The following is a 24,761-nucleotide window of genomic DNA, read 5'->3' on the forward strand; positions in this document are numbered from 1 at the left end:
GCAGGCCATCTCTTCACCCTTTCCTAACAATTTTCTAATGATCAGTGAAAAGAGCAACATTCACACTAACACACCCATTTAATGTCATTGTTTTCAATTTGACAACCAGACAAGCGAAAGCGATCCTGACGGCCACAGGAGCAAGCTTCGCAGCATGCACGGGGGTGGAGGGCACTTACCTGGCGCTCTCAGACCACTGCAGGAGGTCATGCGACACGGAACAAACAGCAGGCAAATTACTGAAAGGTCTGTGAACCCGTTATCTTTCTTTTAATTTAGAGTTAGAGAGAGGAATTCCCGAAATAAATACATTAGTTCTTAACTTTTCAAATTATCTCCAAAGATTAAATAATTAAGGTTCACACTTACCTTTTAATATTATGCCCAAATTACTGAGCTTTGAATGGCCTTCATGAACAGATTTGTATTAAAATACTTCAATAGCTACACAGTTAATAATTTTTCTCCAAATATTGCCTATTAACAAATTTTGAAGTAGCATTTATCCTTTCCACCAGAATTTTTTTATAAAATTTTTTTCATTAGAGAATCTCAAATGTTTTCTTAGAGATCTCGAATTATAAAATAATATCTAAGAGATATGAATCTCTTATAAAAATTCAAATGAAAGCATTTTATCACAATTTAATCTATAAAATGACTTCCCGTTCTAGAAGGCACCAGAAATTGTATTCAAATAATTCATAGCTCAGTCATGCAAAGCAGTTAAAAAGATGGCAAAGTGGAAACATTCATTTAGTGCAAGACAAACGCAGTCTACTGCAGGCAAAGAGAAATAGATATAAAATCATCTTCTCACTTTCAAAATCAAGGAAAAAATTTGGCCCCTGCTCAAGGTCTGTGCATGTCAAAACTTTAAGAAGATTCCCCATGTTAAGGTACCTGTCAAGACAAGAATGAGAAAAGAGAAAATATCCCTTTATAAAAAAGAACAACTGAAATTTGTTAAAAAATAGTAACAGGGAAAATGTTCATTAGGCCATGAATTCATCCTTCAGGTTACCCAGCCTGTGCTCTGGCAGGCAGCGACCGGGTTCTCAACGTGCTGATATGTAGGACCTAGAGGTGAAATGTGGTTTTCCCGTACACAATGGCACAACTGTTGCTCTAATTCTTCTCAAAATTCTCCCAAGACAAGTTTCATAATGGCCTTATAATGAAAAATTCTGTAAGTATTCCAATAGTGCTAGTATTCTGAAAAAGAAATTTCTGATCAAGGATTATTCACATGTAATCTTCTTTAATATTATATTGAAACAACAATTTATTTCAAAGCCAAATATCAAGAGTTTTGGCCACACCTCACCTTTGCATTTTATCTTTAAATAGCAGAAAATTAAACCTACTTCTGTATGTCATTAAATAAAGCATATATTTCTAACCAAATTTGGTTATTCATTTGTGGAGGTTATTTAAGTATTGATTCTGGATATGCAGCACGATTCTGATTTCTTATAAAATTATCATAGGATTGTAAGCATAGTCACTAAGGCATACTATTAGAATATTCATCATAAGGCTACTTGCTTCATGGACTAATGAAAGGACATCACTGGCTACAGACTCGACATGATTTTAGCAAATGAAAAACTAAAGAATTATACATATGATGGTGATGTTTGCCTACGATTAAGAAAAAAATCATGCAAACTTTGAATCTCCATATTTTATTAACAAATACTCTGGCTGGCCTTCACTGCGGTGTGAGTATAGTTCATCTTTCACCTGTACCATTATACACCAGCTGTGAAGGGCTAAAGAGACTTACTTTCAAAGTCCAAGAAAAAATGTGCTGCATTGTGGTCTATGTCCCTGGTTAGCACCTTAATGAGATTACCCATGCCAGCAAACCTAAAAATAAAAATGGCAACATCATTTAGTTCCAGTAAAAAAGTTTTAAGCAGAGGCCTGGGACTTGGCAAAGGCTGGCTTGCTCATAATTACCAACAGGTGCAGGTCTAGATGCTTCTGGCATTAAAAATTTTGAACAACAAAAGCACATTTGGCTCTGAGATTATAGCTCTTGTCCTTTTCCACGTATCAAGAGTTACACAAGGCAAGACTGTAAAAAGATTAGATTTTTGCATGTAACTTGCATTATTTACATCTGATTATGAGAGCATTACTCCTTTAAAACGTGAGGCTTACATTCTCAATGTAAATTAACATCAAATAAGTAAATATTGAGAACATTATTTTTAAATAAAATAATAGGGATATTTTCCTTCTGCAGATCAAATCCTATTGGGAATACAAGGAAGACAGTATTCAAACCACATTTAACCATTAAAGACTGAAGGAAGTTCAATTAATGGCCTGCTTAAAAATTTACCACACATAAACCAATATTTTTTACATCTTCAATATTCTTAAGATTAATCAAACTTTTAATGATTTAACTCAGATTATCCAACAATATCAACTATATACAACAATACAAAGTATGTAGCTTAAAAGTTGACATAGCAAACCAGTATAAAAAGAGCCAGCAAATATCACAATTTAGTGGATTCGCAGAGGAAAAACAGTAAAGATAAGGTACTGCAATAAACCTTGCCCAAGAATCTACCATGACTCAGTGAGGAAGGAGGTGGAAGGTGGTGCCAGGAACCCGGGATGCCTGGAGGCTGCAGTAACTACAGGGAAGGAAGACGAGGGTAACACAGGTACTGACCCCTCGCGCCCCCTCGCCTCCCCGCCCCCAAACTCAGGACTTTTTCTCCAAATATGGAATTGCTGGCATATGTGAAAGCAAAACATAAAATGAAGGGTCCCTTCTCTTTGAAAACAATATTCTCCCAATGGAAGAGGTAGGGATGTATCTTATTTTTGGTATGAAAATCCCTATTGTACAGAATTTCACTGGAAAGATTCTGTACAATGTTATACACAAAAGGATAAGCTGAGATAAAAACTAAAAGGGAACTATTTCACATTACCTTATATATACTAAAAAGTTTAGTAACTTTTTATACATTAGGAAAATATAAGCACTTTTCCAAAATCATATCTAAATAATTACACTTCAATCTGGTTACTAAATTTATTCAATAGATTTTTTAAGGAATGATTTGGAAATAGAGTATTTCAAATATGTATGGACTGTTTCTAAACACCTAAAAATTCCCTCACTAGCAAGAACCAAACATACAAAGAATTACCTAGTGTCATCAAAGTGTCAACTATAAATGAAAAAGAAGCCTGAGAAAGGGCTATAATTAATTGTCTTTAAAAGGAAAAAGGCAGCATGCCACTGGTGTTAAGCGTGTTTAGTCTACGGAATCGAACAAGAATTCTAACTCGAGCTTACTAGCTGTTTGACCTTGAGGATGCTACTTAACCATCCTGGGACTCGTTTTCATTTTCTTCATCAGTAAAATATATATAATTGTAGACACTTTCTTAAAGAGGTATTATAAGAGTTCAGTGAGATTACGCCCTCTGACTTAGCACAGTGTCTGGCACACAGAGGGTATTTAATAAATACTGGCTGTTGTTATCATTGTAACCTAAGAATCACAAAATACTTTTAAAAAACAGTAACAGCTCTATTTCCTTTTCATACAAACCAGAGTCCTCATATCATCAATCAATTTCAATCTTATAAATCAGAGTAAATCACAAAACCCATTTTTGTCACGAACACTGTGAAAGGCTGTCCCTAAAATTAGACCATCACCAGGGGAGAGGAAGTTTCCTTACCTTCTGACTTGTACACACACAGTCAATCCTTGGGGAAAACCCTGAAACTAGCCAAGTTTGTCTGCTCCTTTTTCCTATAACTCCTGCAAACTTCCTTCACCACCTACTCCTTCTCTCAGGGCGCCCCAGCCTGAAGTGACCCTCATCCCTTTTCCTGCTTCACGCCCCACACACACACAAAGAACTAGACTTCCTTACCTCTTCGTCCTGAATACAGGCTCAGTTTGAAATGGCTCAGTTTACCTAGCCCAGGTTTCTCAACCTCAGCATTACTAAAATTGGGGGCCATGTAAGTCTTTTGTTGCAGAGGCGGGGGGTGCTGTCTCACATTCTAGGATCTTTAGCAGCATCCTAAGCCTGTAAGACTCTAGATGCCAGTAGTAACTCATCACGCAAGTTTTAGCAACCCCAAATGACTCCAGATATTGCCCAATGCCCCCTGGGGGGCAAAGTGCCCCTGGCTGAGAACCACTGATGCAGTACGATCCTAAGCAGAAAGTCTCCCCAGCGCACGGCACTCAGTGAAGACGTGTGCGGGCCGCCCCGACCGTGGACAAGAACAGTTCATTATAATATTATCAGTTGTCTACCTTTATAAAGGATAAATAAAAAAATTAAAGCCGTATCTGTCTTGCATAGGAACTCTTCCGCCCAAAACAAAACAAACCATCCCCTCTGTGTGATTTACCTCAGTGAATGCGACACAGTGGCTAACGGTCAGTTCTGGCTAATTCCTGGGTTCAAACCCTCACTCTGCCACTTCACAGCTCTGTGACCTTAGTCAAGATTTCTAACTTATCCATGCCTGTTTTCTTATCCATAAAATGTACATAATAATACACATCCACTCAGAGGGTTTGCAAACCCATAAATGGGTTAATAGAAACAAAACATTTAGTACAATGCCTAGCAGTCTCTTTATTGCTATCGCTATGGCTACTGTAGAACCTGACTGACCTACAGCAGCAGTCCCCAACCTTTGTGGCACCCGGGACTAGTGCTCCTCTGAGAATCCAATGTCTGATGATCTGAGGCGGAGCTGAGGCGGTGATGCTAGCGCTGGGGAGCGGCTGCAGATACAGATGAACTTGGCTTGCTTGCCCACCGCTCACTTCCTGCTCCTTCCTGCTGTGCGGGCCGGTCCGTAACAGGCCATGGACCGGTACCAGCCCACAACCCGGGGGTAGGGAACCCCTGACCTAGAGGATCTGTGTTCCCAGCAGCAATACTTGTGGAACGTGAGGCTTCAGAGAGTGTGGCAGCCATATTTCCTGCCGCAGAGAAGCCAGTCTGTCACAAAAGAATGAAGCCAACTTGCAGTGGAGTCAAAGAAAGTGTCCTAAAATAATTAATTTCTGTTTCCATTTGTTCCTAAGTTCCAGCTACCATTTCCCGCAGTTGAGCTACTAGATCCTCCTCTGGTTTTAAGATACCCTCATTTCTTTCCATTTCTCCTTTAATTGTTTGGCTGAGTTGAGTTTCAGTCATTTGCATCTAAAAGAGTTCTGACTAATAAGACTTCTAAGTTTCAGATGAATAAATAAATCTGATATGAAGGATACCAAAAGAGATAAAAGATTTTGCAGATTATATACAACTTGGTCTAAAATACTACTGATATATTTTAGACGCACTATTTCAAAATAAATAATATTATAATTTAGAATAGTAAACTGACAAGTCTTACATTTTAAATTTAGAAGGAAAAAGCTAAAGAATTCTTTCAAAGTATCTTCTTTTAAGCCTTGGATTTAAACTAAATATTACAAATATTTAGTAAGTGAGCTAAGAAATTTAATACACAGAAACCAGACATAGTTTACTTCAAGTGTTCGTAATATTTCTGGCGGAATCTGTGACGAGTCCCTATGTTAAACGTTTCCTTCAAAGCTGGCGACTTATCTGGACAGGAACACGCTCTTCCTGGCCGGTAGTCTGTGGAATGTGTTTCTGAGCTCACAAAAGGCACTTTAGTAAACACATTAGACCATTTTCCCATCAGACATTTGAAAATAAGTTTTCTTAATTAGAATCATAGAGGCCAAAGGGAAAACGGCTGTACACTACAGTTAACAACCCATTTCTTCTCTCTTTCTAGAAAATTCCTATAAGATGCTATTACTTCCATTTATTCTTTTAATCTCAAGGGTGCTTTAATGCTGTCTCCTCTGCCTGGAATGCTAGTCCCAAGGACACTGCCACGGCTGGCTTCTGCTCCTGCTTGAGGCCGCGCCTCCAACGCCCCCTCTTCGGAGGGGCTCCCTTTCGCCAGCCTCATCAACAGCCCTCCCTGCCCCATCGTCCTCTACCGCGTCGCGAACCCAGCCCCTTGGTCCGCTCAACACGATCCGAATCACTCCACTTGTTTACTGTCAGCTTTCTTCAAGCCCAGTCTGTAACCTGGACAAATATTTCTGGGTGAGAGATGGGAAGGAAGAAAAACGGAACCCACTAACGTCACCATAAATGAGGCTTTCTTAAACTCGGCACTGCTGACATTGGAACCACACCACCCTTTGTGGCGGGGGCTGTCCTGTGCACTGCACGGTGTTTAGCAGCGTCCCAGGCCTCGCGCACTGAGACCTGGTATAACTCGAGCACCTGGCTGTGACAACCAGGTATCTCCAGATATTGCCAAAAATCCCTCAGGTAGCAAAACTACCTCCCTCACCCACACTAAGTGTGTGACCACAAACACGAAGCGCATCACTCTGCCAGGGGACCCTACTACGTATCTCCAGTCAATCACTCTCCTGCTTCGCCAGGCGACCATTCCACAAGGCTTCTTTTAAATCTAACACCTCCAACCATCTATCCTCTATGCTCACATGCAAGAAATGACCTCGCTATGTTTTTGCCAAACTAATAATAATAATAATAATAATAATAATAATAATAATAATAATAAAAGAAAAGGAAACATCTACTCCTGGCCTACAGTGCTCTGCCCACAGACCTTTAAATGACACCAAGCTGCGGCACTTCACCAAGCCACTGCTCAGACCACCTCAGAGAGGCTCTCTCCTCCGCTCTCCTCTCTATCACCTTCCCCAACTGCAGGCTATCACCATCTAACACAAACGCATTCCTTCGATTATTTGTCATCCACTGCTAGGTGAACTTGAAGAATGCCGGGGCTTTGTTTGTATATATTACTCTATCCCCAAGTACTAGAATGCTTGCGATGTTGCAGGTAGCCATAACTATTTGTTGAATAATTTCAACATAATTAAAAATACACACAGAAACAAAAATTTAAAGTTATAGGAATGTTCCAAGGAGGGGAGTGAAAAGACCAAAATAAATACTGACAACTGAAAACTCTGAGTTGAAAAAAAAGGCCTTAGAATTTAGAAAGCGCGCGCTGCCTTCCCTGCGAGGTCGTCCCGTCAATGGAGTCTCTCTCTCGCCCTCAAACCCATATACTCTATGCACGACGATTAAGAATTTTTTAAATATTAAACATCAGGGAAATAAACTAACAGATAATATGAATATCAAGACGGTCTACAGCTTGCCAAAATAACTGTGGCAGACATAATATCCTTACATAGCCATAAATACGGTCCGAAATACAAGTAAGAATGGAGACCAGCCTATATCCTGACTGTGATCTCCATAAAACTGAACGGCAGTCATGAGATTAAATAAACTTTAGAATATGGTTTTCAATTTTATTTAATTTTCTTTAGATAACAGGTCCTCCAAAAAAGCCCTATTTGGGAATTCTTCACATCTGAAAAAGAATTAAAAATAGCATTCAATTCTGCTCCCTCCAAAGTTTACAAAGAAGCTCTAAAATCAAGCCAACGTCCCTTATCATCTTCAACAGATAACTGAATGAAGAATGAGAATATGAAGAATTAGAGGAAAAGGAGATCCTGAAACATACCTGTTTCTCTTAAATAAAACTTCAAAACAACAGATTTCATGAGAATGCTTTAACATAATTCCATACCAATTTCTGGTGACTAAGAATATGTGAATGTGAGAGAAAAAAAAAAAAAAAAAAAAACTCACCAAAATGATCACTTAGAAACGGCCAGCCATTTTTGGTGAAGAAAAAAAATTCTTATATTTATCCAAGCTCTGAATTCTAGGCAAAAGGATCTTTTAGAAACATATTACTATAAAATGTTCCTGAATTATATTCTGTTGTGCATAAAAATATTACTTAATATTACACATGCTATTTCTCTGTCTTATCATTCACACCTGCAGAAACAACCAGCAGCCTTTAAACCTGACAAGATGGTGGGTTCACGTGCAATTCAAATGTGCTTCTGCTTTGCTTGTCTGCCAAGACATTTCTGGTTCTCATATAACATGTACTGTGAATCTGAAGAAATGATAATGGAATGAAAAATCAGGAACGAAAAATATGCAATTTTCAGACAATGAAACACACACGTGAAGACCAGAAGTGACAGGAATCACAAGCTCACACTCTGTTCACGCCCGTCGGCTGTGTGTTCAGAAACTATAATAGCAATGGAACGTGACAAAATGTTCTATTTTGTATAAATAAAAACATAGCGAATCACCTTCATAATCCTCAACTAAGCAGCTATTACATGTTTAAAAATCTGCTTTAACATAAAAAAGTATTATTGTTCTCTGAAGATAAAGCAATGCCAACGCACACAAAAAATGTTACTAACAAACCATGGCTCTTTCAGAGAAAGTAATTCATCTGCTGGAATCTGCTGAAAAAAATAGCCAAATTGCTGTGTTCTGAGAGAGCAATTACAGAATATTATACGACACATACTGAAAAGAGCCTTCTCATCCACCTACCGCACAGAAAATAATGCGATGAGGTGAATGCCAAGTTGAAAGGCCATGGAAATCCCCACAGTTTTGCTAACCTGAAAGCCTGTGACATGACTCCAATTCCATAATTCTAGATCTACGATGTAAGGATAAACACTTCTCAAGTGATTTCACAGAGTGGCAAGTACAAGTGACAACAGCAAAAAAAATTCAAATGATATCAACAGTCTCACTTAGCACCTCTGCTCCTGTAACGTTCAAGTCCCCCGCCCTCGAACGCTGCACTCTCTGCAGAACGACTTCACTGAAACTGCAGCATCACCACGTGCAAGCAAGCGCCGGCTAGTGCAAATGCACAGCACCGACTCTATGAGCGGCCCAGCAGCTGACCACAGTGTAAAAACGAAAAAGTTTCAATAGGTCAAACTTTCAAAATCCGGCTATTAAAATTAATAACACTGTAACTATCAACTTGTAATAAAATTTCAGATTAATGTACTTGAGAAGTTTATGATTTTCGGCTTTGGCCTTAGCTGAATACTGACTTTATAGGCCAAGGTCCAGTTAGTGCACCTGATACCAACACACACAGTATATCTGCAACATAGGCCAGAGTAAATATTCAATAAACACCTAGTGAATTAATTGTAAATAGTGTCACTTCTTTTATTTGATAATCGGTTAGGGACACAAATAATTTCAAGGAGAGGTATAATCCTAATTCCTTAGCAGCTGCAGGTGATGGTACTGACGTATGCTAACTTTCTGTAAGTTAAAAACCGCCAACAGTCGAGCGTCGGCATGACGGAGAGAAACAGCCAGCTCACGCAGGTCACCCACATTAAAGCACCTGCAGAGACTGTCCTGACGAGCTCTTTGCTCTAGCGGTCGCACTGCAAATGCGTATCACACCCTAACCTCCTTCTCTCATCTACCTCATTTCTCTTTCCCCCATTTCTTCCCCGAAAGAGAAGCTGCTAAACAGTATCTTTTGTTCTGGCACAGTGACCACTGGGCAACAAGCATCTGCTCACTGAACAGCACAACCAGGGTTTCCCTTTTCCTCGCGCTGTTTTCTGGCCTTTCTGCGGTAAACATGCCCACGCAGAACCTGAGCTCCCGGGACTGCCATGCTCCCCCCACTGCCACTGGTCCCACTGAACCTGATGAGTGGACTCAACATGCCCTCCTGGACGACGCTCTCCCCTAGTCACCGGGATTCTCCCTCCCACCTGTACCCCTGGACCAAACGAGCATAAGCTGAGAGCGAAGCAAGACAATGCCGTTACTGCTGTGCGCCAACCACGTGGGCCACTGAATGCGCTGCCTGTTTCCCCGTTACCCCTCGTCCCCAGGCCTCTCCTTCCACAACCTGCTCTGCGAGGCTGGGGATAAGAAGCTGTAAAGCGCATTTCCTACACTACTGTCTGCTCACGCCTCACAGGTTCCATCAACGGGAAGGACTAAAAGGATATTGGAAGGTGGGAAGAAAGAACATCCCTCTTTCTGTTTTCGAATCCTGTCAGCAAAACAGCTGGGGCTCTAGGCTCTCGCTTCCTGCGAAGGTCCTGGACACAGCGCAGTGCCGGCCCCCGCCAGAGGTCTGGGCACCCAGATCCGCGGGGTTCAGCCTTCGAGCTCCTAATTCCGCCTAACCCAACTTTTCCCTTTTGTTTCCCCAGCCCTAGAAGGGATACTTGCTTCCTGTGGTTACCATTAATATCTAAGTGATCTCATGTGATAAAATAAGAAATATATATTTGGTCTTCATCCTCAGTTTCTAATAACACAGAGCTCCTAATCCCTCGGAATTTCCTGGGTGACAGAGCGTGTTTTGTTTTAATGAGGTGACTCTTGACGGGCTCTTAGACAGCTTCAAGACAGAGGCTGGTTACCAAAAAGACCAAGGCATGACTAGAGGGGTAAAGCTTTCAGCCCCATCTCCTGATCTCCGGAGAGGGGACAGGGACCGAAGACTGAGTTGGTCGCCAATGGCCGATGCTTTATGATCAGACACGCCTGTGCAATGGAACCTCTAAATGACAGGGTCTGAGGAGCTGCCAGGTTGGTAAACGCATCCCCGGGCTGGGAGGGTGGGGCACCCGACCCCATGGGGACAGAAGCTCCTGTGCTCCGGACACTCCAGACCTCACCCTATGTGCCTGTTCATCTGGCTGTTCATTTGTATCCTTTACAAAACTTTTCATGATAAAACTGGTACTAGGATGTGAAGTGTTCCCGAGTTCTGTGACCCATTACAGATTATCAAGCCTGAGAAGGGTGTCACGAAAACCCCGAATTTATAGCTGGCAGGTCACAGCACAGAAGGCCTAGGACTTGTGACCAGCATCTGGGATGGAGGGCAGTCTCGCGGGAGCAAAGCCCTTACCTGGGGTCTGCACTAACTCCAGGAAGTTAGCGTCAAAGTACACTGCAGAAGACCCGGATGATGTCTGTAGAGTTAGAGAATTGGCTGGCGTGTGGGAAGCTCTCTCTCTCAGTGTCAGAAGTGGTGCTGGCACACAGTTCAGAACTGGCGGCAGAGCTGTGAGTAAAAGCACTCAGACCTCAGCATCCTATTTTTGCTCAGGCTTCCGACACTCGTATAAATAAATCTGTATGTTTAAATCCCCTGTTCTAAAACACCTAGCAAGGTTTCTGCTGCCCTGGTTGAAATCTGACCAGTACAAAGGAAGTTCTAGAGAGCAGCTTAACCCTTAATCTTACCAACACTATCTACTGGATCACTAGCAGATACCAGTACAACTATTAATAAAGCGATCCTTTGATTCGCCTTCCTTTGCAAAATGTCAAGGAAGAGAAGCAGGATTCAGGTACTACTGGGTGCCCAGCTACAATACCATCAAAATAGCACTAAAATCTTCCCATGAATCTCTAGCACATGCCAGGATCAACATGTGTATTTTTAGTCTAGTAATTACACGGAGTTGTTACTTGCCTTAAAGACATGTGACGCAAATGGACAACGGAATGGAGACTGGGACACTTGATTTCCATTCTTGACTCCATCACAAAATATGTGACTTTACACAAGTCAGTTTACTTCTTAGGCTGAGTCTTTCACATGGCTTCTGGCTATGATTCTATGTATGGTACACTGCATCTTTCCCAATGCTGACATCTAGTGGACATACTTGGATTTAGTATTTTAAAACGAAAAATCTTATTTAAGCCATTTTCAATAAAAGACTTACTAGAATGCCTGGCCATGTGCAATAAGTAAAAATTAGGAGACCCAACACTGTTCCTTAAAAGGAAATGAACCACAAAAAAATAGTATTACATGAGATTGTTATGGCATCTTTGACTTTGATTCAGAGATTACTAGTACTAGTACTCTTCAATACCTCTAGCCATTAAAAATTAAACTACCAAGGCAGAGTACTGCCTCAGCTGCAAATTTAGAACAAAAAAGCAAAGACCTGCTTCCTGCTATAATTATAACGTCTCCCAGCAGGCACAGGCATGGGGTATGCGAAGGCTTAACACAAAGTTCTAAGGAAAGTACCTTAGACGGGTACAGAATGGTGTATGATGGAAACGGTTTTTAAAAATCGAAACTCAAAATTATGTATTTTGCAAGAATTTATTATAAGGGTTTCTCTTGAAAAAATATGATCATGACATTAAAAACAGTATTCTGAATTCACTTTCTTAAAACTTATCACTATTTTGAAACCTGAAACTTAAAGGCACATATATATGGTAAACGTGTGTGTGTGTAAATGCAAGGGAATGATAAACACAGAATCCAAGACAGTGGTTATTGGTGGGGAGAGGGGGCCCAGGAGTGGGCAACTTCAAGGCCTGAGTAACATTCTAGTTCCTCAACTACTGGTGCACTCACGGGAGTCATTTATTTTTAGGTTTTTAAATTTACAAATAAAGGTACACACATTCTTTTTTATGTTATCAATAATTTTTAAAAAATTTTAATGCAAAGTCACTGATGCTCAAAGAATACATGTGACTCATTCAAAGATGCTCAATAAAACCAACCGGACTGGAATTCAGGTACTTTCTGCCAATCACCGGGACAGATACTGAGTATCTGGTATTGAGAAGCCTACAGACAGGTGGGAGAGACCAGGTAAGATAGTGACTTGCTTTCAAACAGAAGCGTGCAAACACAACTATGAACATACAGAAAAAAGAACACCTAACCAAAGGCTTCCCAAACAGGCTGATTCTTTCTTGCTTTCTATTTCTTTAAATTAGGAAACAATTCAAACATACAAAATGCCACATTCACATATTCTAACACCCAGATTAAATCAGTAACATTTTGTAGTATTTGCTTCGGATGCCCCCCTACTTCTTTTGCACAGTTAACCATCTCAACCTCCCCCAATCGACTTTCCTCTCCTCCCCTCCCCTCTCCCAAGTCCTAAGGTAATCAGGACTTGATGTGTTCTTCCTTTTCAAATACTCTTAAAATTTTCTACTACAAAGATATATTCCTAAATAATATAATGCTGTTCTGCTTTTCCATCTGTAAACATGATATACTCAAGGGAATCTGCCAGGATTTGGCATACAGGACTCAGCACTGATCTTACATACCCTGCTATGGCTGAAATGGTTAAAAGGTTCTACTTTCTCACGTTATTTCAGTTAAAGCTAAAGTATTCTCTGAAGTGAGGTACCCTTACTTTTTTTGATGGATTGGGGTCTCTTCTCAACATTAACAGGAAACAGTCGCTATGAGGAGCAGAAGACACCAAACAGAATGGCTTCGCATCCAACCATCGAGGATTAAGGAAACCTTACACCAGTAAGGGACTATGTGCTATGAATGTTTGTGTCCACTCAAAATTTACGTGTTGAAATCCTAACACCCAAATAGGTCCTTTGGGAAGGAATTAACTCATCAAAGAGGAGCCCGCATGAGTAGAATTGGTGCCGTAATAAAAAGACCCCACAGAGCTCCCTCACCCCTCTACCACGCGATGGCACGGCAAGAAGCCAGCCACCGGCCCTCACCAGAACCAGCCATGCCGGCACCTGACCTTAGAGCCTCCAGCCTCCAGAAATGTGAGAAACAAATTTGTGGCACTTTGGTACTTACTGCAGCTCAAATGGACTAAAACACGTGCTAATATGGAACACTAAAGCTTGACCATCCAACCTCAGTATGAATTTACTCTACAACATCCATGCTGAGCAGCCATCTAGCCCCAGCTTAAATACTCTACTCTGCATGACTGTACCCAGAGAATAAGTTATCCCATTTCCAAAGGACTTCAACTTCACACTTCAATTGTTAGAAACTGTTCTAGAAACTTTAGCAAATGATCAAATGACGCATAATCAACTCAACATGAGCTTGCCCTAAAGAAACACACAAATTTTGTATTAAGCTGAAATTCACTCACTTGTTAACTTCTCCTTATTGGTCCTAGTTCTCACTGGCCTCCTGGAAGTAAACTAAACAATCTCTGTGCCATTTGACAACCCATTAAATATCTCATATATCTTTAGATGTGTTAAATTGAGGTCAAAAGGAAGTTATCCATCAGGCTATACACACATACTCACATATGCAAGAATTATAAACAAGATATTCCTGTCTAATAATTATGATAATTTAGGTTCAGAAAGAGAATAAAGTTCGGGAGTTATTTAGGAAACACTCATCCTAAGGACCTTCTTAAACATTACAGACTGAAGGGACTCAGAACAACGAAACCATTTGTCCTCGGTTGTGACAGTAACTGCACCTCTGTATCCAAAGAACCTTGCAGAAAGCCTTGGATGCTGTAAGCACTGAATGAAAGTAAACGTCAATGAGTGAGATCTTACTATGTGCCACATACTATGATCAGTAGTATATACACCATTTTATCTTATAAAACATTCAACCATTTTATGAGGTTGATTAACATTACGATCCGCATATTACTTCTGAGCAACCCGAAGGTCACAAGGACTAAGTAAGTTGCTCGAGGTAAACAGTGAAGCTGGAATTCTTACTCAGGCAAATCTGGCTCCCAACAGTTCTTGTAACCATTACGCCACACTGCTCTTAGTCATAAATGAAAAGACATACAACTCATCCAATAAGAGTTAAAAATTTTTCAATTCTTCCTGGAAGAAATTCCAGTATTAAAATTTTTAAATTAGAAATAAAATTCTAAGAGAAAAATATTTTTAAGAAAAAAAATGATAACTAGAAAAGTTATCATTGGTAACTAAGCAATTTCCTTAAATATTTCTCTACCGTTTGTCAGGTCTTTGTGTCTCAGCCTGGTACACTAAAGGAATTTATACGGTGACATTATAGGAGGGCACAGCCAAATATTTCCCTTGTTCTATAACTTCAATTAAAATCATTCTCTAAACTATAACTCCTCCAAACTAGTCATAAGCAAAAAGAATACAAAAACAAAATATACATTTTCTTTTCGGTAATCATATAATTTTTAAGATCTGTGCCTGAGTAATTTTTCTGCATTTATAGTCAGTATCTGGCATAACGCTAAGCGACTCCAGCAGAGGACTTTCATCACACTGTGATCTTGCAGAGGAGGCGGTTAACTATAACCAAACACGTATTTTCATTATATTATTTTTAAAAATATTATTTTACTTCAGTTGGAGAGTAGAAACAGATATCCTGAATAAATTTAAAAGCATACTCCACGACTATTTTCAAATGTCAAGGCCTGACACCTTCACTAATAACACTGTAAGAGCTTATTTACTCAAAAACAAAAGAAAGAAAAACCTACTTTAAAAAAATAGGAGGTAATGCATTGTTTTCTTATAGTGGAGCATATTTTAAATGGATTTTTCAAATCATTAAGACCGAATGCAGAATGTATAGATCATATAAACTCTTTTGAGCTATGTTATTTAATACTTTTTAAAATTCTGCATGGCATATACAAGGACAACATTTATTTATACCAAAGTAAATTGACTTAACTAGTTTGAATATTTGTATTACATGTCTAAAGTTGCCAGTAGAGAGGAAGAAGAAGAGAAAGGAAAAAAGTGAAGAGAATGAGAAAGAATAGAAAATTTGAGCCCCTAATACAGTAGGGTTCATAAAATGACTCAAAATCATGGAGTTCAAGTCTCTAATTTTATAAAAGGAACTGAGGACTAGAGAAATTTGGTGATTTAGGCAAAAGCAGCAAATTAGTTTTTTTTTTAAAGTGGGGCTTCATTTAATGACCCTGGTAGTGAAGCTTTTGAGAATATCTCTTTAAAAATGGCACCAGGGCAGATCACATTGAAAGAACAAATCAAGTATCACAACCAAAAACCCCCAAGTCGGATACCCCACCATGTCACCTGCGAAACAAATACTAGCATTGGTTTTAATATCAACCAAGTTTCAACAGACCTACCATTCACTTCATCAGCATAGTCAGCTACAAGAGGCTGAACATTCAAATTTAGAAACACCATTCCAGGCTCTTCCTCACTCAGGCTAGCGCATTATCATTTCCATGCTGCTGAAATAACTGGAAAACACTTGGTGATCTGTTACAAGGCTTGACCTTTTTGTGTGTTCCCACACCGCACGCATCAGAGCACCTGCTATTTGCATCCTTCCTGCCACAAACAGTTACGGCATTTCCCTTATTAAACGTTGAGCATCTCGAACTTTTTTAACATGTGTGTTTCGTGTTTCTGAACTAGTGCGTAAGCTCTCTGGAGACAGGCATGCTCCGAGGCTTAACACTTATCTTCTACTCCCTTTCCCATAGAATATGTTGTTTCTGTGATTATTAACCAGACAAGAGAAGTTTCTTCAAAGCTATTTCAAGAACTTCTAGCCCATACCTTTAGGCTACTTCCTAAGGTGTGGATGTGTAATTAGGATTAATTATACAGAACACAAAATCTACACTTACTGAAGTATGATGGAGAAAGAAAGGTCTGGCTGACTTCTCTAACAGTTCTTACTCTGGGGTCCAGAGAGAGAATTCAGTGACCTGTAAATTTGGATGGGAACTTTTGTGCCAACCTCTATGTGAAAGTTAGCAATTCCTTCAACCAAGATGATAGGGAGTAAACCACAGTAGTATTAGAAATACCTATGAACTTGACATCAATAGAAATCAGAGGTATTTTCTTATTACATTATAATTACTGCAAACTCAGCATTATTCGAAATTACAGTACTTAGCAGAATTGTCGCCAAAGCTTATTCTCTAAGAAATATATACATATTACTCTATCAAAAATTTGTATTTTTAACATTTGTTAACTGTATTTCAATATAACTGATGTCCTCTTTGAGCCTATGTTTTTTACTTCGTAAAATCATGAATCATTATTAGAATCATTATTCTGAGAAGAAATTCACAGGCTTCGCCAGATTTCCAAACAGGTCCATGACACCAAAAATGGCTGAGAACTCTTGCACTGTCACACACAGAGTAGGTGAGGAGACTACAGTTCCCAAGGGCCATCATAACTGTCACGTCAATTCTAATAAAACGACAGGCAAGTTTCGAAATGTCAACATGTTTATGACTAAAACATTTTAAGCCGATCATTTTCACTTGAAGAACACAGTGTCTACAGAAAAATTACATTTTCAAATACCCATTTGTTAAAATTAACTAGTTATAGTTAAAACTATTACAGGATTATAAATGTTCAAGTACTCAGGACCCTTTAACAGTAACTACTCTGTTGTATTATTTACTTCTAAGACTTTTTTAAAAGGTTCAAAACCAATAATTGGTAGAATTGCTTATTAAGAAAGTATATAAAAGTTGTCTTCCCTTCTAACTTTCAAATAAATAAATAAACATAAATTATTTTTTAAGCTGTTAGAATTACGGCTTAGACCTTTTCTGATCGACTACACTGGTGGTGGCTAAAATGACTTAAAAAGAAATTAAAAAAAAAACACATACCTCTCCTATTGAAAGAAAGCTGGAAAAAAAAAACCTAATTAATTTACATTCCCCCACTACCTCCTATTCTGAGCCAGACACTGAACGATGTAAGGTATTCCCTAAGGACATTTTTAGCAGTTCAAATATTATGTACAGAACATTTTCCAGTACCAGCCAACAGAAGTTTCTTCAAAGCTATTTCAATAACTTCTAGCCTACACCTTTAGTCAACGTAGTTTTTCATTTAAATCATAACTTGTCATTTGGATCTGAGTAATCATTTCCCCCCGTAACATATTTACCTTCAGCCAGTGCTGGTGATTCTGTTCTCGTCCCTCTATCTGTTAAAGAAAGAACAGAGGAAGAAAGTCTAAAACATTATTATACTTTAAAACAAGTTTATTAAAACTTTAAAAATAAAGCTCATGAATGCATGAACTTGTCACATGTCACATGTATACGGTTTGTGTCCTGTCTGTCTTGGATTAACGCAACAACTATTTACAAAGGACCTTCTAAGACTAAGGTATTATGTTATAACCTGGAAAACACCAGTAAGTGATAAGGCACCTAGTTGTCACCCTCAAGACATTCAAAGACTAATAATAGGTGTACCAAGAAAAGTACACAGTTCTCATTATATCTTACGAAACAGAAGAAAACAAAGAAAGAAAATTAGTAATTCTCTGTCCGTGTAAAGAGGGCCTAAAATTTTCAAAAGCAGTGTATCTCTATATTCTTATCACAGCTCAAGTTTATTCAGTTGCAATACGCTACTAAAAAACTGATTTTTACTACGGGTACCAAGACCCTTATATTTCATGACAATAACCTCTTCCAGAGGCATATGAGGTAAAACTGAAGTGAACCACAAAGTCCTCTCTAGGACTGGTTTTACTATTTTGAAGTCTAAAACAATTTTAGGTAAAATTAAATCTTCAAAATGAGTTTATTCTAAGCTTACGACTAAGAGCAACTATAACCACTATAACAAACTAGCTTAGTTCACCGTGAGAAGAACCATTTGACCAATGAAACCAATCACCTTTATGTAAAACTTTCTTTCTCTAATGACTATTCTATAATCCAAGAGTTCTGGATTTAAGAAACATACAATTTCTCTGGATAAAAGTGCCCCGGAGTAAGTATCCTGAAGGGACGGGACACCGCCTTCCAGGACGGTAAGTGAGTTGACACACTGTCTTCCAAAGGCGGAAATGGGATGCTGTCTGTATCTGATGGATTCAAAAAACGAAAACGCAACATGGGTCCAGGAACCAACGGATGGAAACAAGATTGGCAACCTTAGGCTCTGGTGGGAGGAGAGAAGAGGCTTCTGTCAGGGGACACAGGAAGAACTCCACAACTCTCACCTGGTCATACTGGACCAGCCCGCCAAAGAAGGGAGGAGGGGTCACTACTCTGAGGACCACGGGCACTGGCTGCTGCTGCACAGTGGGGAGCGGAGGGGATCTATTAAGAACCCAGGGGATTCGCTTGGGGCTGCTCTGCCTGGCGGTGATTACGAACGAGCAGCTGCAGCAACTACAGCCCAACAAGGATGAGGCAGCTGCAGGCACCGATCTCTTGGGGAAGGTCCGGGTCATTCTGCCGGGCAAACGCCTCTACCTGTTGGGAGTGCTGGCTGAAGGTGAAGAAAATCTAGAAAGAGTGATGGAAGAGTGAAATAAAAATTATTTCACCGACCCTCCTGCTGTAAGTCTAATAGACTGTGGCCAGCCACCGCCTTGAAAGCTTCACCGTAGACCGGACTAAACGGCAAGTGCGTAACAGAGAGGACAAGGGGGTGGGCCGTGGCGGCCGCCCCTGGTGCCCCACCTCACATTTTCACTCCAGCGGAGGCACTGCCCCTTAGCTGCAGAACTGAGGCTCGCTTTCTGCTCACAGGTGTTGCTGTAAGAGATGCCTACAGGGCCTCCTCTGCCATCCTGAGACATGCAAATCGGAAGTGTCGAAGTGTTGACAGCGACACTGTGGGCGACACTGTGGGCGTCCCCTGACCATGGACCCTCACAGATAAATAACCCGGGGGCATGTTCTTCTCAGGCGCCTCCTCAGGATCAAGCCCCATTGCTCACAGAAGCGACCTGTCCCAGCGCGCTCTCGGATGGACGCTCCTTCCTTCCTGTTCCACCTGCCCCAGTTCTCCAACTTCTGTTTCCTGTGACCAGGTCCCCAAACAGGTGCCCCGTCTCAGGCTGTTTCTAGGGTGAAACTAGGTCAAGACACTTGCTCTTCGGGACACCACACCCCTTTCTCCCATCCTCTCTCACCAGACGCTGCCCCCTAATCTCCCCTGGGAACTTCTCTCAAACCCCTGAACGCGGATATGCCCCGGGGCTCAGTCCCGGGTCCTCCACCCCCTTCACGGACCCCTTTCATCTCACGGCTTCACGCATCACCTGTACATCTCAAATTCATTCATTCAGTCTAGACACTTCTCTCCGCCTCCAGTCTCACACCACTGCCTACTCCACATCTCCACTAAGGTCCTTGATACCTCAAAGTTAACGCGTCCAAAACTGCAAGCATCTTCCCCACTCGAAACCCCCGACTGCAGCCTCCCCAGCTCAGGTGATGGTGCCTCCATCCTTCCAGTTGCTCAGGTAAAAACCTTGGATTCCACTGTAACTTCTCACGCATTCCATATTCCACTCGAACTCACTACCTAAAATCTTCACGCCTACTATTCTATATCCTGTTAACTCAAAGTTGAAGGTCCCGCTGCATTAGCAGGATTAAATTTCTATTACTTCTGTGTTCAATGGCTTCTAGAATAGCGGTTGCCAAGTTAAATGCACGTGGGGTTGGCTACGGCCAGGTGAGAAGTGCTAACTCGGGCAGACAAGGATGTACGCTTAGTCTAAAGGGTGCCGCTGCTATCAACACCCCTCGCTGAATAAAATAACAGCACTGGGGATCAGGTGCCAGCTAGTCGCGTAGAACAATTTTCAGACGTTATCAACTAATTAAGTAAATTTTAGGAACACTCGGTATTCCAAAGGAAACAGGTGGAGGACTACATCTGGTCGATGAACCACAGTTTGCAACTGCTGCTCTGGAACTTCGCGTTGTCTGTAACGGACACACTAAGCCTAACCTTTCGCTTTTCTCCATCACTTAAGGGATGAATAGGAGCTATTTATGTTCAAAACCTAACCACTCTGGTTTTCCTCAAAAGCTTCTCTTGGATCAATGTTACCACAAATGGAATGAATAAACACTTTTTTTTTGCTTTTTCTGCCAAAGAAAAATTTCCTTTCCTAAGGCCGACTGCAGCCACCCAGAAATAAACAAAACAAGTGGCCTGGCTGGCCACTTTCATACTTTCATAAACCACAGGAGAAAAAAACAGTGCCACTTATATAAATCCATGGGGAAAATTTTTATTTATCTTATCTAAATTCTTAATAAATCAAGAAATAATAACACACTTATAACTGTTTTCACCCTCAGAAACCAAATATCAGGTCATAAATAGTGATTATTAGATACGTGAATTAGATAACCCAAGCATCTAAAATCCACACCTAAAGGTTCTTCAAGTAGGTGTTAAAATTTGTTTGCCCCTAGCGAGGCATAAAACATAAGAGTTACAACTTCAGAGCATTCTGTCAAGCACATTCACAGCTTTGCAGTATTTCAAACGGCAGTACTCAGATCTAACTGGTCACACAACCTACTTTGCATTCCTTCTTCATTCAGGTATATGCTAAAATCTAATTGGATCATTTTAAGTTCCCCTTGACATACGCAGAGCAACCTCAAAAGCCATCTAAGAAATAGAAAAGAGCACTGAATTAAAGGGCCTCCTGACGTGTTTCCGGATCAGATGATATAATAAAGTGCATTATTATATAATCCCAACAAATACAGTATCTAAGCTTTAAGACCTTGAAAACGTTATTCTACATCCATTTGAGAAAAAAGAAACACGCAACTCTATGAAAATTTTTTGAAAAACAGGCAGATGAGAAGGCCCAGTCCTACTCATTAATAATTAAAACTGTGTGTAACTGACATATCTACAGTCAGGAGAAAAGAACAAAGAAATCAAAATAGGCTCAACGCTATGTGGATGTAAAAAACATTTATTGGAAAGTCTATTATGTACTAATATCAAAATAAACAGGATTTGAACAAGCAGGAAAAGGCAGTAGAAGGCTCAGAGAACATTCCGCGTTAGGATTGTATAAAGTAATCATCACAGGGCAATGGAGAAAAGTTTATTTAATAGAAATAAATGTCACTGAAATAATCCCACAGAAATTGAGATACCACCTTCTCAGCCTATCCAAACTAGGTGAATTAAAATTTAACTTCTCAAAACTACATCAATTGTAAATACAGAAAACAACACTTTACTCATCTTTAGAGGAGTAATTTGAAGGAATACGTGAAATTTTAAATGGACAAAACCAATCATATAAAAATTAAAAATAAAATCCAAAATGTTTTAATAGTTCATATAAATAAAATCGTGATAATTTATAAGAAAAAGCAAAATAGTAAATATATATGAAAAAAACATATTCCCTAACAATAAAAAGGAAACAATATAATATAATATAAACAAAGTGGTTTAGAACTCTGGTTCTGGAATTAGAGACCTGGGTTGAGTTTCCATTTAATTATTAAGTTCTTTGAGTATGTGTTTTGTAATACAGAGATTTCCACTCATTTAAATTATCTAGTCTATAGCCATGCCACCTTGAACGTGCCCAATCTCATCTGTTCAAGCAATAATGGTTACAATATTCCTTTTTGTAAATGTAACTTTCTATAAAATAAATACTATCTATTTTATAGAATATAAAACTAACTTCTACCGTAAAATTTAAAATGAATCCGTAAAAAATAAACCAACATAACTGGAAAACCTGAGGCAAGGGCTAGATGAAGATACCACCAGGCTTTAGAAACATGATTATTGTATAAATCATACCTGTAAATACATTTTTTCTAAAATGTCTAGTTATGTCTTTAAAATGTAATGAGAAATGAAGATACTGAAAGTAGGGATACTTTATTATCATTTTATATTGTTCCCTAATCTCTTACATCATTATCAGTGACCAATCACACCGTTTCTTCCAAAGTCTGCCACTGATCAGTCACAGACATCTCTTATTCAGGTCATGCAAAGACTATAAAGTGTGTGGCTGTGATACCTCCTTGTCTCCCAGTGACAAACCTGTGTGACATTTAACAAAAACAGATAACCAAAGAAAGGGGAATTGCCAACAAAGATAAAAGTGCATCAAAGAAACAAAAGTGATAATGCTGAAAGCCAAATTCTAATGGACCGTATACAGACTTATAAAAGAAACGGTGACCGCAAGAATGTTGACACCGCAGCCATGGGGGAGACTGACTACACGGTCAAGGAGCCTCGGTGAAGGTGAACGTAAATGAGAACAGTAGTTATGGTGGAAAAGAAAAAGGAGTCCCAGAGGAAGAAACACGAGCAAAAATTAGAGGACCTTGGATATATTTCATGATACTGAGAATGCCACGGATAAAATACTCGAAGCAGATCCAAACTTAGAAGTATGACAATTTGGCCAAGGCATAACAATGATGTTCACGCCATTCTGTAAGCTGCACAACAAGGATAAAGGAAGTACGTGACTGCTCACTTTTACTTACGATAAATAGTAATAGATCTAACCTATATAAAAAATACATAAATGTCAATAGACCTAACCTATATAAACAAAAGAAAAATGGTCTCTTTGGGAAGCAAAGAATACAATATTCACCCACGTCCTTTCTACCACTGCGGCACTTCACAGAGCACCTCTGGAAATGACAATTGACAGAAATGCGGACAGGTCCAAATCCAAAGTCCCAAAGCTGAATTCATATCTTAATTTGCCACAAGCTGTTTTTTTCCTATAGCTGGAAATACATAAGCAACTGCTTAGCAGCAAAATACTGAAGCCCCCCAAATTGAGATAATGTTCTATAAAAGCATGTATTTAAGTGCAACGTATTCTCAAACTTCAGGGTCTGAACAGCACAGCACAAATCTCAAAATGCAGATAGCTGTATTTCGAGTCACCTTTGCATTATTTTAAAAGGCTTATTCCATACACTAGAATGAAACATCAACATATGCAAAAGAAACTAGGAATCACTAATAAAATCCAATGCACACATCCCACTCTTATTCTTAATCCTCAATATATCATTGAAAATTAGAGAAATAATTTGCAAAATCTGGGCAAATTAAATAAAATTTGTATTGCTTACAAATCACACAAGCCAGTGCACTGTCTAGTTCAGGCCACTGCAGCAGGATGTTGACCAGGCCAGCGTCACAGACCTGATCCACATGTGGCCAGCGAGTTTCAAAGAGAAGCTCTGTGCCTGGGTTATCATACACTGTTCTCCTAATTCCAGAGAGTTCTATGACTAAAACAAATATTTAATCATTTCCCTGGAAAAATACGGATCCACATATAATTAATCTGACATAAAGAACCCATTAGATTTTTAACTTTGAGTAAGAATCTTAAGTTTCTCAAAGCTTCGATTTCTTCATCTGTAGAAAGGGAAGACAATACCAACTCATAAGATTGAGAGGCTCAAATAAAGAATGAGGGACATCTATTAAGACTGTCTGGCTCTTCTCCCAGGTCTTACCTGCCACATTAGGCCAACAGCACCCCGCCTGTGTAAGTGCTGTTACTACGTAGCGCTAAGAGTCCAGTGTGCTGCTTAAATTCAACAAATATTATTAAAATCTTTACTGTGTCTCCAGCAGTGTTTGTGATACAAGGAAATAGCACGATTTTTATCCTGTGGAAATACTACTTTCATATATAAAAAGTAACAAGTCTACAACAACTCTGTACACAGTAGACTGCTGTTACAGACTACAATTAAAACGGAAACTGAGAGACCAGAAGAGTGTGACAGAAGAGAACAATCCAAGCGTGAGTTAAGTATCTTCTGATGGGCCCCATAACACATCATTTCACTCACTGAAATGTTTGGCTCTTTCCCAGGACTGAATGTGGGCATCACAGTCTGTCTCTCTTACTGCACCCCCTGCACCAGGCGCACCATCTGAAACACTGTATATGCTGAGTGAGTAGATGACTGAATAAGCAAATATGATAACAGATTTTAAGGAGACTGGAATAAATGCAAGTTGTTTAGAGTTATGGCCCCATAAGATTGGTCATTCTGCTAAAAGGATCTGTTTGGGAAAATGAGTGACGAGGAGACATCAACATACAGATAAGCAGATAAATGATAAAATTTAGAAAAAATGTATAATTTCTTTTAAAAATTAAAGTGATAGACTTTAAATAACATGATCACCATGGTTTCACAGATAATGGTTTTTATAGG

General features: G+C 39.6%; 1 protein-coding gene across 12 annotated transcripts in view; it reads right to left on the reverse strand.

Annotated features, from left to right (window-relative positions):
• The window catches only part of CYRIB (CYFIP related Rac1 interactor B), a 119,174-nt gene that overhangs the window by 25,672 nt on the left and 68,741 nt on the right, over positions 1–24,761 (reverse strand). For 4 of the 12 annotated variants that reach the window (XM_036233030.1, XM_036233029.1, XM_016119813.2 and 1 more), the window contains 2 exons: positions 17,681–17,719; positions 821–903 (listed from right to left, as the gene is read on the reverse strand). In XM_036233030.1, coding sequence (XP_036088923.1) covers positions 821–893 — 73 coding nt within the window. In that variant the 5' untranslated portion in view covers positions 894–903; positions 17,681–17,719. Of the gene's footprint in view, positions 1–820; positions 904–1,789; positions 1,873–17,396; positions 17,416–17,680; positions 17,720–24,761 lie in introns of all 12 variants that reach the window. The other 8 variants (XM_036233038.1, XM_036233037.1, XM_036233028.1 and 5 more) reach the window with 5 other exon arrangements.

Source organism: Rousettus aegyptiacus, unplaced genomic scaffold (genome assembly GCF_014176215.1).
Source record: "Rousettus aegyptiacus isolate mRouAeg1 unplaced genomic scaffold, mRouAeg1.p scaffold_m13_p_15, whole genome shotgun sequence".
Classification (NCBI taxonomy): Eukaryota; Metazoa; Chordata; class Mammalia; order Chiroptera; family Pteropodidae; genus Rousettus; species Rousettus aegyptiacus.